This window comes from Meles meles, chromosome 9, assembly GCF_922984935.1.
Source record: "Meles meles chromosome 9, mMelMel3.1 paternal haplotype, whole genome shotgun sequence".
Classification (NCBI taxonomy): Eukaryota; Metazoa; Chordata; class Mammalia; order Carnivora; family Mustelidae; genus Meles; species Meles meles.
In genome coordinates, this window is record NC_060074.1 from 69223239 (window position 1) to 69235850 (window position 12612).

The window sequence follows — 12612 nt, forward strand, 5'->3', positions numbered from 1 at the left end:
ATTTAAGTTCCCAGTGGCTGATTTACTATGTACGATTTACTATGAATAAGGAAGGAGACTGTTTAGATTTCTTGCCATGGTAGAAAGCCTAGTGCCTATGAGGAAGTCTGTGTCCTAACCCCCCAAACCTGTAAATTATCAGGCTAAGTGGCATGGGGGACTTAAAGTTGCAAGTTAGGTTTCTTCATCAGATGACTTTAAGGTTAAGGAGATTATCCTGGATTACCCATGCGGGCCAGTGTAATCAGAGGGAGCCTGCTAATGTGGAAGAAGGAGGGGAGCCGCATCACTGCTAGCCTTGCAGAAGGAGGAAGGGGCCAGGAGTCAAGGAATGCTGGCAGCCTTGGAAGCTGGCTAGGGTGAGACCGAGTCTCCCGTAGAACCTTCAGAGAGTAACTGCCGACACTTTGATTTTTACTTCTGAGCTATGGAACTGTAAGATGCTAAGTTTGTGTTGTTTTAAGCCACCAAGTCTGTGTTGACATGTTACAGCAGCCACAGAGAACCAGTACACCTGCCCAGATCAGGGTCTCCTTGCAGAGATGGCTATTGCCACCAAGTCGCTTGGTAGTAACGACCTCTGATGATGTGTTCGGCATTCACAGAACAGTGGAGAGTGGCTCCGACACATCCTTTTTTTTTTTTTTTTTTTTGAATTGTTATTTTTTTATTGTGTTATGTTAGTCACCATACAGTATGTCATTAGTTTTTGATGCAGTGTTCCGTGATTCTTTCTTAACATATGACAGCCAGTGCTCCATGCAATCTATGCCCTCCTTAATACTCATCACCAGGCTTACCCATCCCCCCACCCCCTCCCCTCTAAAACCCTCAGTTTGATTCCCGGAGTTCATGGTCTCTCACGGTTCGTCTCCCCCTCTGATTCCCCCCCTTCATTTTTTCCTTCCTTCTCCTAATGTCCTTCATGCTATTCCATATGTTCTGCAAATAAGTGAAACCATATGAGAATTGACTCTCTCTGCTTGACTTATTTCATTCACATAATCTCCTCCAGTCCCACCCATGCTGATGCAAAATTTGGGTATTCATCCTTTCTGATGGCTGAGTAATATTCCATTGTATATATGGACCATATCTTCTTTATCCATTTGTCTGTTGAAGGGCATCTTGGCTCCTTCCACAGTTTGGCTACTGTGGCCATTGCTGCTATGAACATTGGGGTGCATATGGCCCTTCTTTTCACTACATCTGCATATTTGGGGTAAATACCCAGTAGTGCAATTACCAGGTCATAGGGTAGCTCTACTTTTAATTTTTTGAAGAACCTCCATACCATTTTCCAAAGTGGCTGTGCCAATTTGCATTCCTACCAGCAACTACATATCCCGTCTTGAAGCAGCTGGCTGTGATGGTTCCTTAGTATATATTGATTATGCACTGTTGTGAGCCAGAGCCTGCTCTAGGAGCTTGGGATGAGTCTGTGGGTTCAAGACAGAAAGATCTGTGCCCTCCGAGAGCTTTAGTCCATGTGCCGCACAGCCCTGAGCTCCACAGAGGGCTGATGAGAGTAGAGATTTCTAGCTCACCACCACTGGATATAAACTTTTTTGAGTGCAGAGTTCTCAGATGTATTTTTGAAATCTCCAAATGACCGGCCACCAAAATAAGGAAAACATTTAAGGTTTCATAACTTATATGTGTATATAGCCACACACACACACACACAAGTATATTATAAATACACACACACACACATTTTGGCTGGAAAGGCTAACAGGAAGTATTAGTCTGATGATTGATTTTTCTAGTTGTAAAGGAGAGAGAAGCAGGTCCTTTCTCCCCATGAAAGCCTGATGCAGGCAGAGTTGCCGGGTTTAGATAAAAGCTCAGGCAAGCTTTAATGCCTCCTTGCTTCTCTTTACCAGGTGGGGAAGAGAGGGGAGGAGGATCTTTAAGGACAAGACTCCTCAGCAATCTGGGCAGGCTATCTGGGGTGCGGATGGTGACCAGGGGTGGTGCAGGGGTACGTACGGACATCCCCTGTGGACCACTGGCCCTTGGAGAGCAGAAGTACTGTCCTGCTTCTGGCTGTAGGGAGAAGTATCTTTCAGTGGACACCTGGAGGGTCCACATCGTTGGCCCTGGAGAGGGCCTCTCCTAAGGCCAGGAGAGCTTTGGTGACCAGAAAAGGTGACCTCAGGTAGTCCGGACATGGGGAGATGGGTTGTAGGGCCTCCCAGGCCAAAATAACTCACTAGTGCTTGTGAAACCATCCCCAGATCCAGCCATATAGCTGGAATTTCAAGCGCAGGGTTTTAAAACTCAAGCTGTTGCATCAGTCAAGTTCCATTGCTAGCTTTATATCTGAGGCTGGGGTGACTGTATAATTTGTCTACCAAACTGGATTATTTGTGTGAGGGAGAGGGAGTCCAGAACAACAGGTGTGAGCGAGGACTATTCTGGGAAGGCCTGGGTGCGTGGTCAGCCGAGCTAAGAGCTGAAAACTTTAACCGCTCTATGGATAGTCTGGTGAGCAAAAATGACTCCATACAACATGGCCTCTATTTTGAGGGGACTAGGCTTACCAGGGGAGAAGGTGTGACCCAGGGGCCTTTCCTGAGATGCCTGTCCACAGTCCAGGGGGCCTTGAAGAGTTTTCTGTACAGCCTGGACTATAATGCAAGATCCATTTTTTCACCTCCAAATCATTTCACCTTATTATATATGAGCCCTTAAAAAGGCTCATATAAAAATAAAATATATATATATATTACATATATGAGCCCTTAAGAAGTTGTTCTCCTGTGAGAGTTGCCCTCTTGATTACTTTATTTTGAACAAGAAAGTTCTTTTTGTTATAAACACATTAGCCTAATAGGACCTGCGTCAGTTATGATTGTGGATGCGGATAGAGGTTAAATTGGTTTTAAAATATTTTAAATAAAATAAATTGCTTTTAAAAAGGAGGCAAAGAAATTTACCTCCCATTTAGTAATAATTCCTCAGGATTTGACTTCATAATTGCAAGTCTTGGTTGTGGTTATAAACTTTAAAATGTCCTGGGAATGCTCCTGAAAACTGGGTTAGACATGGTTTTCAGAAAGTGATTATCAAAGAAATATATGGAGTTTGAATAAAATCACCTCATGGAATACAAGTAAAGCTACTTTTAAATGTTTAATATGTTCTTTAAATGTTTGTACAGAGGATCAGATGTCAGTTGGCTATTTCATCTATATTTATAAAAGCTTGTAATACAAATTGGCCAAAAAAAATCCGTTTTGAATTTTTTTTTTTTTTTTTCCAAATGAGGAATCGTATTTGTAGGCATCCATAGTAGATGAGGGGTGGTGGTAAAGATTAAGCGGTGTTATGGGAACAGCTGGGAGAAAGACCTCTTCAGACTGCAAGGAAACAGGGCTGAGGTGAACATTGGATGCCTTCAAATGACTGGGGTTTGACTTAAGGTTGCAGATGGTGGACTCGCTGTGCAGGTTTCCCTCCAGCCTCCTCAAGGCTCCATAAAGGGTGAGATTAGGTTACTACGAGACAGGAGGCAGATAGTCTGGTTTACGACTGTAACAAGGGGGAGGAGCTACAGTCTGGAGCAGGTCATGCCAGGACTAGGGCAAAGGGGGGTGGGTTTGCCCTGTGACCACCCTGGGAATGATCAGGTAAGGCAGGGACTTGGGACTGAGGTCTAGATCTGGAAGGGGAGCTCCATGTGCAGGACCGCAGATGCCAGATAGCACCATCAGCCCCCATGTCTGTACAGAGTATAGGCTGCTGGCATTCACACCCTGGCCAGAAACGAAACCAGAGCACTTTTTTGGTTGGGTTGGGGGTAGGGGATGGGAAGGTTGGCAGGTTTTACAGAGCTTAAATTGATTACAGCTCAAAAATACAGAATAGATTCTTAAAGACAAGGCGGTTATGGTTATTAAAAAAAAACCACCTAAAAACCAGGGTTTTTCTAGTGTGAATGCTGGCATTCACAAATTTAAGGCTTCCTCCTCTAGCATTTGCTTTACAAGTGGTTTGCAGTCTGATGGCAGCTTCCTACCCACTTAGCGTAAAGTGAATCCTGACCCCACCTGGGGCTCCCTTCAGAATTCCTACTCAGGGTTACACCAAGCCAAAAACGGACATTTTTTAGACAACACCAACACAGGAGAACCAAGGACTATGAGGCATGTGGTGAGAGCTAACAGCATAAAAGGGAATGGCTGAAGTAAGCCAAGAGAAACACTGGAAGAAACAGCTAATCCAGGAACAGAACAAGAACTGGGTTGGGGTTGGGGGGAGACCTTACAGGTGAAGTGCAGTGCTCAGAATATTAAGAACACGTTGATCCACAAATTAAGAATAGAGTGTGCTATTAAGTAAAAGGCACGACCGGAGCCAAGAAAGAGCTTTTGGAGATGGAACTGCTGAAATTTAACTATTTCAGTAGAAATATTAGAAAATCAAGTTGGGAAAACCTCAGAACCACAGAGAGGGAAGGAGGCCAGGAGACCCAATACCTGAGCAGTTAAGGGGTTCCAGAAAGAGCACAGAAAATGGGACGCGTGAAGTGATTGATGTGCTGTGAGTCAGTCGGTCGAAAGAGCATGAAGTCAGCACACAGTAAGTGGATAAAGGCTCACGTGCAGGTACGTGGTTGTGCCATGCAGAATGCCTAGGGTAAGTGAAGAGACTGAAGGTTCAAAGAAATGAAAATTGGACTTCCATTAGGATTTTCGTTGGTGCCGCTGGATACTAGAATAAAGGCTATAGCATCTAAGTTCTGAAGAAAATGTTTTTCAACCCAGAGTCCTACAGTGCCATTTTTGTATCTGGAGGGACTAAGTTTACCTGTCGTGTACTGTTCCCTAGGATGATTGTTTTTTTTAATATTTTTATTTATTTGACAGAGAGAAATCACAACTAGGCAGAGAGGCAGGCAGAGAGAGAGGAGGAAGCAGGCTCTCTGCGGAGCAGAGAGCCCAATGTGGGGCTTGATTCCAGGACCCTGGGATCATGACCTGAGCCGAAGGCAGAGGCTTTAACCCACTGAGCCACCCAGGCACCCCTTCTAGGATGATTTTTAAGAAAGTAATTAGAATAAGAGGGAAACCTGTTTTCTGAAGCAGATCAGCCCAGCAAGGCAGTCCTAGAACAGTTTGTGCAGTTGTAGAAGGTCTGAGGCCTCTGAGGAGGAAACCCGAGCAAAGAAGCAATCCTGATTTAATACAAGGTATGCAAGGGAGCTTAGAAATGACTGAGGCAAACAGTGTAAGGAAAAAGGCAATGAGAAATGCCAAGACAAGCCAAAGTCATGGTTCAAATGGGAAGTACAGCAAGCAATTGATAGAATGAATGGAAGAAACGTCTGTTTGACCTTGATGCTGGGAGCAGTTTCCTTTGAGGCCAAGGGCTCTGATACTGGTCCCAGAGAGGAAGCACGTAAGTTCAATGTGGTCTGATTGAACACTGAATTTTTACCTGGTTATGTAAAAGAGCAGGTGTCTTGTGATTACACAAGACAGCATGTAAGTGGTAGGCTAGTCTGATAATAGTGTAAAAGTTTAGCTAATCGGTGGTAGGAGTTGGGGGGAAAGCGAGGGAGAAAGGGTCAGGGTACTGATGGCTGCATCTCACCGTTCAGGGAAGGGAGAGATGGTGTGGAAAGTTGGTGAAGGAAAATAGAAGGTTAAATACATTGTGTAAAACTTTAGGGGCAACAAATAGAAGAACTAAGAGAATATGGTTACTAAACATGGGAAGGAAAATGAAGTAGCAAGTAGTGTAAGTTCTTCCCTCTTCATGTTGTGGGGTCCACAGTTACCGTCCAAAGCTGACAAATCAAGAAATAAAAGTAGAAGCAGAAGTAATGGAGATATGGAGAAGTAAATCCAGATTTTTTTTTTTTAAAGAGATTTTCCTAGATAATGGGGCTTGGGATGAGTTTGGAATTTGCTGCTTTCCATCCTAAGTCCTTTCTTACTTTTTGGTTTCTTGTCATTGATTTGTAATATTCCACAAAAATTAAAAATGGAGTTTGAACTTGGATTAAAGGCAGAGATGACACAGATGGTAATGCCATCTTTCAATTTTTTATTACTTAATTTGGACAAACTAAGAAGGCTGCGCTTTATATTCACCAATAATAGTGTCCTTGTTCTAACGAAGCAATGGTTCATATTTCCTGGGACAAAGTTGCGTAGCCAGAAGGCAGAATCTTTAATCCTTGAGGAAACGAATTACTGCCAAAAACAATGAAGCAAAGCTGCTCTTGTCCTGAGAGTTTTAAAAGTGGTCCAGTGTTCAGATCTTTTGGTTTGAAGTAGTTACACAAAAGTATACCAGCTCTATTTGGGAGAGAACTTGAAGATATGAAATAGGAGTGTGGCTCTCTTGAAGTCTGAAATAACCCTGTGGTTAATAGCATGAGAGCGGGTCCCGAATACTTGTGCTGGAAATTCTCATCTAGACTCCACAAAGACCTGAATTTATATCCTACCCTCAGTTTTATGTCAAGCTTGTGTCATCATTAGCCTTTTGTATTGCATTTTGCTTTTCAGATTTTTTGTCTTTAAAGATGATGTGGTTTTGCAGGTTTTAGATTTTTTTTTTTAAGTTTTACTTAAGTAATCTCTACACCCAACCTGGGCCTGAACTCATGACCCCAAGATCAAGAGTTGCACATTATTCCTACTGAGCCAGCCAGGCGCCCGGAGTTTTGTATTTTAAATGTGGCCTTTCAATATGTTGGAATCCCAGGCCGGGTTTTTATATCATTAAAGCTTCAAAATCGTGGAGGTGATTGTTCACTAGCCCCGTGGAAAGCACTCTCGGAAGTAATTCTTCCTGTTCCTTTTGGTATCTAAAACAATCCCAGTTCAAACTTAGATCCTCACCCTTCCTTGACAGTTTTTCTTTTGACCTGAGAGGGGACTAGGCTTCCCAGACCCCATTCTATTAATTTCCGCCATTTCCCTTCGAAGGCCGTAACTTCTATCCCCTGGTCCCCGTCACTTTGAATGTGAGTTGTCACTGTGGTTTTGAATTCCTCCATACATACTGGGTAGGTCAGTAATGACAGCAGCTGCTGTCGCTGCTTCTTAGGAGGAAATGAACTGAGTAGCCTAGCAGCTGCTGCCAAGTCCCGGGCGTTGTTGTGGGTATCCTGGCAGTGCCCAGAGAGTGTGTGCTGCTTACACGGAGCCAGCATCAAGGGGCATTGGGGTCAAAGTGAAGAAAGCTGGGATTTGAACAGAAACTAGATTCTGGTGTGGCCTTTGTGTTCCTCTGCATGCTGACTAACCCTTTGGGAGCTGTACACAGTCCGCTAACTCAGGAGCCAGCGGTGTTTGAATGGCTTAGTCCAGTGCGCATCCTATAGGACTTGGATGGGCTACATCAGGGACGGTGCCATTGTTTGACTGGACACAGCTCTTTTTGATCATTTGTTCCTGCTAAGCATAACCTCCGCGAATGGGCTATGACCTCCTGATTCAGTCAGGGTTCAAGCTCCATTAAGAGTTTGCTTATTTCCTGACCCAGAGAAGACCGCTTTTACCTTGAGAATTAGGACACTTGCCACTTGAGTTTGGTTGGGGTTAGTTACTGTGTTCTTCCCTCAAGGTGTTTCCTCATGTTTTCTATGATTCTGATTTTATCCAACTTACTTGCACCTGCCCCCCCCCAAGCCCCACCGGTCATTGTTTTCCTGATTGTCCTATGAAGTGTGGTCCCAGGGAACCAGATGCAGCCAGAGCAGGGGCAGCCCCGTGTTATTCTCCAGAGGCACATTTCTCTTATTTGCTGAGTTCTCTTTTCTTCTGTGTTTTCTGCCCCTCCCCACCCCCTCAAACCTTGCCCTTTCCAGTCTTCTGTGTGGTTGGCTTTCCTCTGCAGTAGCTGCCCTAAGTAAAACGTGTGGACTCCTACAAGAGCTTGGCGTTTTTATTCTAAATAGCACCATAATAAATTTTGTTAAACATAAAAAGAAAAAAAAAGAACTTGGTATTTTTAGCACATGTGAAATTGTGCTGCCACAGCCTCTGTAACCAGCTGGCCAAGTGGAATGAGATGCCTCCTTTTTCTCACTTGCCTGCTAAAGGCTTGCCTTAGCCACCCCCCGGCTGAGCAGAACACGTGGAGGGCATGGAGGGCGGAGGTACCAAGGAGGGAGAACTAGGCAGTGGGCAGGCAGTTGGGAGAAAGGGGCTGGGGGTAGGGGTGGGGTGGGGGGTAGGGTAGGGTGGGGTGGGGGTGGGGTGAGGAGCTGCGGGCCTGCTCCGAAGGAGGACCGACTGTCCGTAGAAATAGAACAAGCTCCGCAGCTTTTGAAACAACAGGAAAGCCGTCCACGCCCCTCCCCTGTAGGGCACAGCAGTGCCGGCAGCCCCTGGGCTCTGAGGGGTCTGCAGGTGCACATCTCTGGCCCTTAAGCCCAGAACCCCAGGCTCCGCAGAGCAGGCTGGCTCATCCCCCAGCCCGTCATGTAGCATCACCGATTCCCACCCCGCCATGTCCTCTGGCTCTTGCCCTGTCAGCCTCTGCACACTGCAGGTCCCTCCCTTGCTGCCTCCTGCCCCAGGAAGGGACCCCCTTCCTCGCAGGCAGGTTTGAGTGCCCTCCTCCCGACCAAGGCCCACCGCCTCAGCCGCTCTCGGGTTTCATACCTGCCTACGGGTCCGGTCCCTCAGGGCCAGAGTTTGGCGGGGAGGGGGCAACCCTTGCTCATTCTAGAAGGCTCTTGAAGGTTCATGGAATGAATGCCTGAATGAGTGAGTACGGTGAACAGGAAGTAGCAAGCCCAGCACCTGCCTTAGGTAGCCTGCCAGGCTCCTTAGGTGCCAGGCTCCTCGGGTGTGGCTAAGGAGAGGAAGTGGTCAGAGAAGACTCTGTAATGACCTTGGAACTCCGGGGCTGCTCTTTACAGCCTTCCTGCTGGAGCTGGTTGCCTCTGCAGATAACCTCTCGCCATTCTTTACCCCGCCCGATTCCAGAAACGCTTTCACTGTGCCTGCCGGCAGCCTTTCCATATTTTGCCTCCATCTGTCCTTTAACAGAGCAGTTCTTGTTTCTGTGTTTCATTGTGTAGGTTTGCCCTTTCCCCTAGGTTATAAATGCCTTTAGCCTAGGAAGCATTTGACAGGAATGGGAAAAATAGTGTTCCAAAGTAATTTTTTGTCCCTACACATATATATGTGTGTGTGCATGTGTATGTATGTATGTATGTATGTATCTATCTATATATACATCTAGCAGTGATCTTAGGGGAGAGTAATTACCCTCCTTGCAAAGTCCTCTGTTTTCTTATCTGTAAAATTAGAGAGCTGTATGCTCTCTGCTGTTTCCCAGGCTCACATCCTGTGACTCAGTGCTATTGAGCCCAGCACTTGGCTAATCCCACCCAGCCCCTGGGTCAGGGTTCCTCCCCCAGATCAGCCAGGTAATTGAGCTCGTTCACTTATGGCTGAGGCCAGTTCAACTCTCAGCTATTTGTGGGAGCTCCTGGGATCTGGGACAACATTGTTGTGTGTGGTGGTCCTGTGGAGACGCCTGTGGCCCTTTACCTTGCCCCTACCTTCTGCCAAGAAAACTTTCAGGCCCCAGGGACCCTGCCTTGGTCCTAAGTCTCCACTCCAATTCTCTGTGTTGGTGCGTGCTATTCATGCCTTCGGATGTGGGACAGAGTGTGGGGTGGAAGTGGGCTGTGCCTGCCATGTAGAGATGTGGGAGGAGGGATGGTGCTAGGGACATGTGTTCCCACGTGAGCCAGCCCTCAATCTACAGCACTGTGCTTCGCTGGCCCTCCCTGGACAAACTCTTGCCCCCTCCCTGTTTTTTTGAGTGCATTTCCTTCTGTTGCACCTGCTGCATTGTATCGGTTTAAATTTTTGTTGTTGTTAAATCCTTTATTGGGATCAGAAAAACAGATGGGAGGGACTGTTTTGTTTGTAGGGGTTTTTTTTGGTGTGTGTAGGGTTTTTTGTTTTTGCATCTGAGATCTGTGGGTTTTTTAAAGGCTGGGAGTGGCTTGTTTTCTGTTTGAGGAGTTGTTTGTTCATATGTGTGTGTCTAGCTCGTTCCCCCAGCTCCAGCCTCATTTCTCTGTCCCCTCAGGTGTGCTCCTTCCCTTTGTTACTGTTCCTAGCTGTCCTGCGAGCCAGCCAGACCCACAGATGTGTGTAGACAGCATTATCAAAAGGAGCCCTGCAGAAACAGTGGGTTTCTGAAGATCCCTCCTGGCTGTGAAACTGAGATTTTTTAAGGTTTATGGGTTGGGATTAGGGCCTCCTCTTAACGGAGCTAGCATCACTGGGGAGGGAGGGAAGAAGGCATAGTAGGATACCTAGTACACTGGTCATGCCGCCCAGACCCTCCCTGCCATGTCTGCGCCAGACTGATGGGATGATGGTGGCTGAACCCGTTTGGGGCAGGAGTTCCCAGAGTAAGGGCTGCTCCAGAAAGGCAGAGAAAGAAAGCACGAGAGCCGGGCAGAGGGAAGGAGACTCAGACCAGTTGCATCTTGGGCAAGTTTAGGTTCTAAACAGTATTATTAAAAGATAAACTAAGGCATATTAAAAAAAAACTTTACGAGTTGGAGCAAAAATCAATAGGAATCTGGCAGCGGCGGATTGGAAGTGGTTAGGAGTGCTCTGCCAACAGGCACCAGGGGAAGTCTCCTACAGAGAAAGTAGAAAAGCAAAGAAAAATTAATCAGCTGTAGCTTAAAGCCTGGTTGGCTGCGTGTGATTGGTTGTCCCTTGGGTTTGATTTTATAACCTTGAGGCATTTACAGGCTTAGATAACTGCCATGTCATTAAGCCACATGGGCCTAATGGCCTCCTTGTTTAATTAATTAGACAGTATGTGAACCGAAGATTCAGCGTCTAGCCAAAATTACCTTTGAAAAGTGCCTCAGGAAGGCATAGTGTTAGATGTTGACATATCATTGCTTGTTAAGTTTAATGGGGCCATTTTCCCCCTCCAGTGTATGTCCTTGAATTAGGTTTAGGGGTCATGTTCTATAAAATGTATCTTTTAAAACACCAGAATCCTACTCTGAGAGGTGCTGATACCATGAGAAATGGCACACTTTTCACGTTGTTTCAACAACCCCTTTCTGGGCTTGACTTGCCTAGCTGTGTGTGTGTGTGTGTGTGTGTCTGTGTGTGTGTTGCAGGGACCAGCCACAGGACCCCACCTTTATTGTCCCCAGCACCTAAGCCAGCGGGGCATCTGGGAACTCTTGACCACGAATAATGCTGACATCTCCATATCACGGTTCTAACTGAAATGTTAATTGTGTTTGTTAAACTCAACTCTCCAAATTCTCTGCTTTGCCAACAGGCTGCTGGTGGGGGCCCCTCGGGCTGCAGCCCTTCCACTGCAGAGGGCCAACAGAACAGGAGGCTTGTACAGCTGTGACATCACCTCCCCGGGACCTTGTACACGGATTGAATTCGATAACGATGGTGTGTCCTTCTGTCCTCAATCTGTCCACTTGGCCAGACCCCACTTGCCTTTTCCGTGAGGAGGGAGGGGGAGCCCAAGCCTTTGTTCTTGGAGAGAGAGCCTCTCTTAAATACATGTCTTGACTGTTTCTTGTTTGCCCTGAAAACATCTACTTTTTAAATGACGCTGGGGTGCATAGGGACTTGCAGCCCTTCCTAAGCTTGCGTTCTAAAACGATATGGTGTATGGATGTCGCCACCTAGTGTTGTGCTGAGGTTCTACAGGAGGCTATTGAAAAACTAAATTCAGAGCAGCAAAAAAAATTGTATATAGCTTGCACTTGGCTGCCTAAAAGTTCTCGCTTGCTGTTAAAATATTTGGGAGAAAGACTGTTTTAAATATCAGAGCTTTCTAAAGTGAGAGCTGACCATCATGGCTAATTTTGCCCTCTGGCTCCAACAGAGGCTTGTCTTGTGAGGGATCTATGCTGAGCTGAGCAGTTAGCGTACTGAGAAGCTCCAAGTGAGCTGGATTTGACATACTTGGTCTAAGTAGATTTGCAGATTCATGTTTATGTTCTTCTCTTTTTCATCTTTTAGAAATAACGTTTGGTTTTTTTCTTTACTGATTAGAAAATGATATATGTTAATTGTGAGAAGGTTGCAAAAGACATCAACCTATATAAAGAAAAACTCCAAAACCATGGGTAATCTAGACATAATCACTCTTTAACATTATGGTATTTTGGCTTCGCTCTACTTAAAGTTGTTTAGTTTTCACATTTTTGTAATGTTTCAAGATTTTAAAAAATGGTGCCTGTCTTCTCACTGAGGAAGGCAAAACTTTAGATATAGATTGAAACTGAAATAAACACATATATGATGTTGTTTGTAGTTTCTCTCTTTTTTGCAGGGGAGAGGTAAAAACTAAGTAAATTGCTTTCCTTCTTGGCATTGACAGAAAGAAGTAAAGTGAATCTGAGGCCTTGTCTTCTCTCTTCCAGGAAAGAATAGTGCATGCTGCTATATGACAAATTTAGGACTATGTAGAGAAGTGCCCAGCTCTTGTTAGTTTGGATGACAGTTGGAGTTTGGAGACTGGATTTTCACGTCACTGCTTCAAGCTGCATGTGTTGGAAGGCTACCCCTGAGTCTTATAATTTTCAAATAGGTTTTTGTACTCAGGATCCTGGTTGTCAGA

At 45.6% G+C, this 12612-nt stretch overlaps 1 protein-coding gene across 3 annotated transcripts in view; it reads left to right on the plus strand.

The window, feature by feature from the left end:
* ITGA6 (integrin subunit alpha 6) overlaps window positions 1–12612 on the plus strand; it is a 72644-nt gene that overhangs the window by 23990 nt on the left and 36042 nt on the right. For all 3 annotated transcript variants that reach the window (XM_046019045.1, XM_046019043.1, XM_046019044.1), the window contains exon 2: window positions 11308–11432. In XM_046019045.1, coding sequence (XP_045875001.1) covers window positions 11308–11432 — 125 coding nt within the window. The remainder of the gene's footprint in view (window positions 1–11307; window positions 11433–12612) is intronic.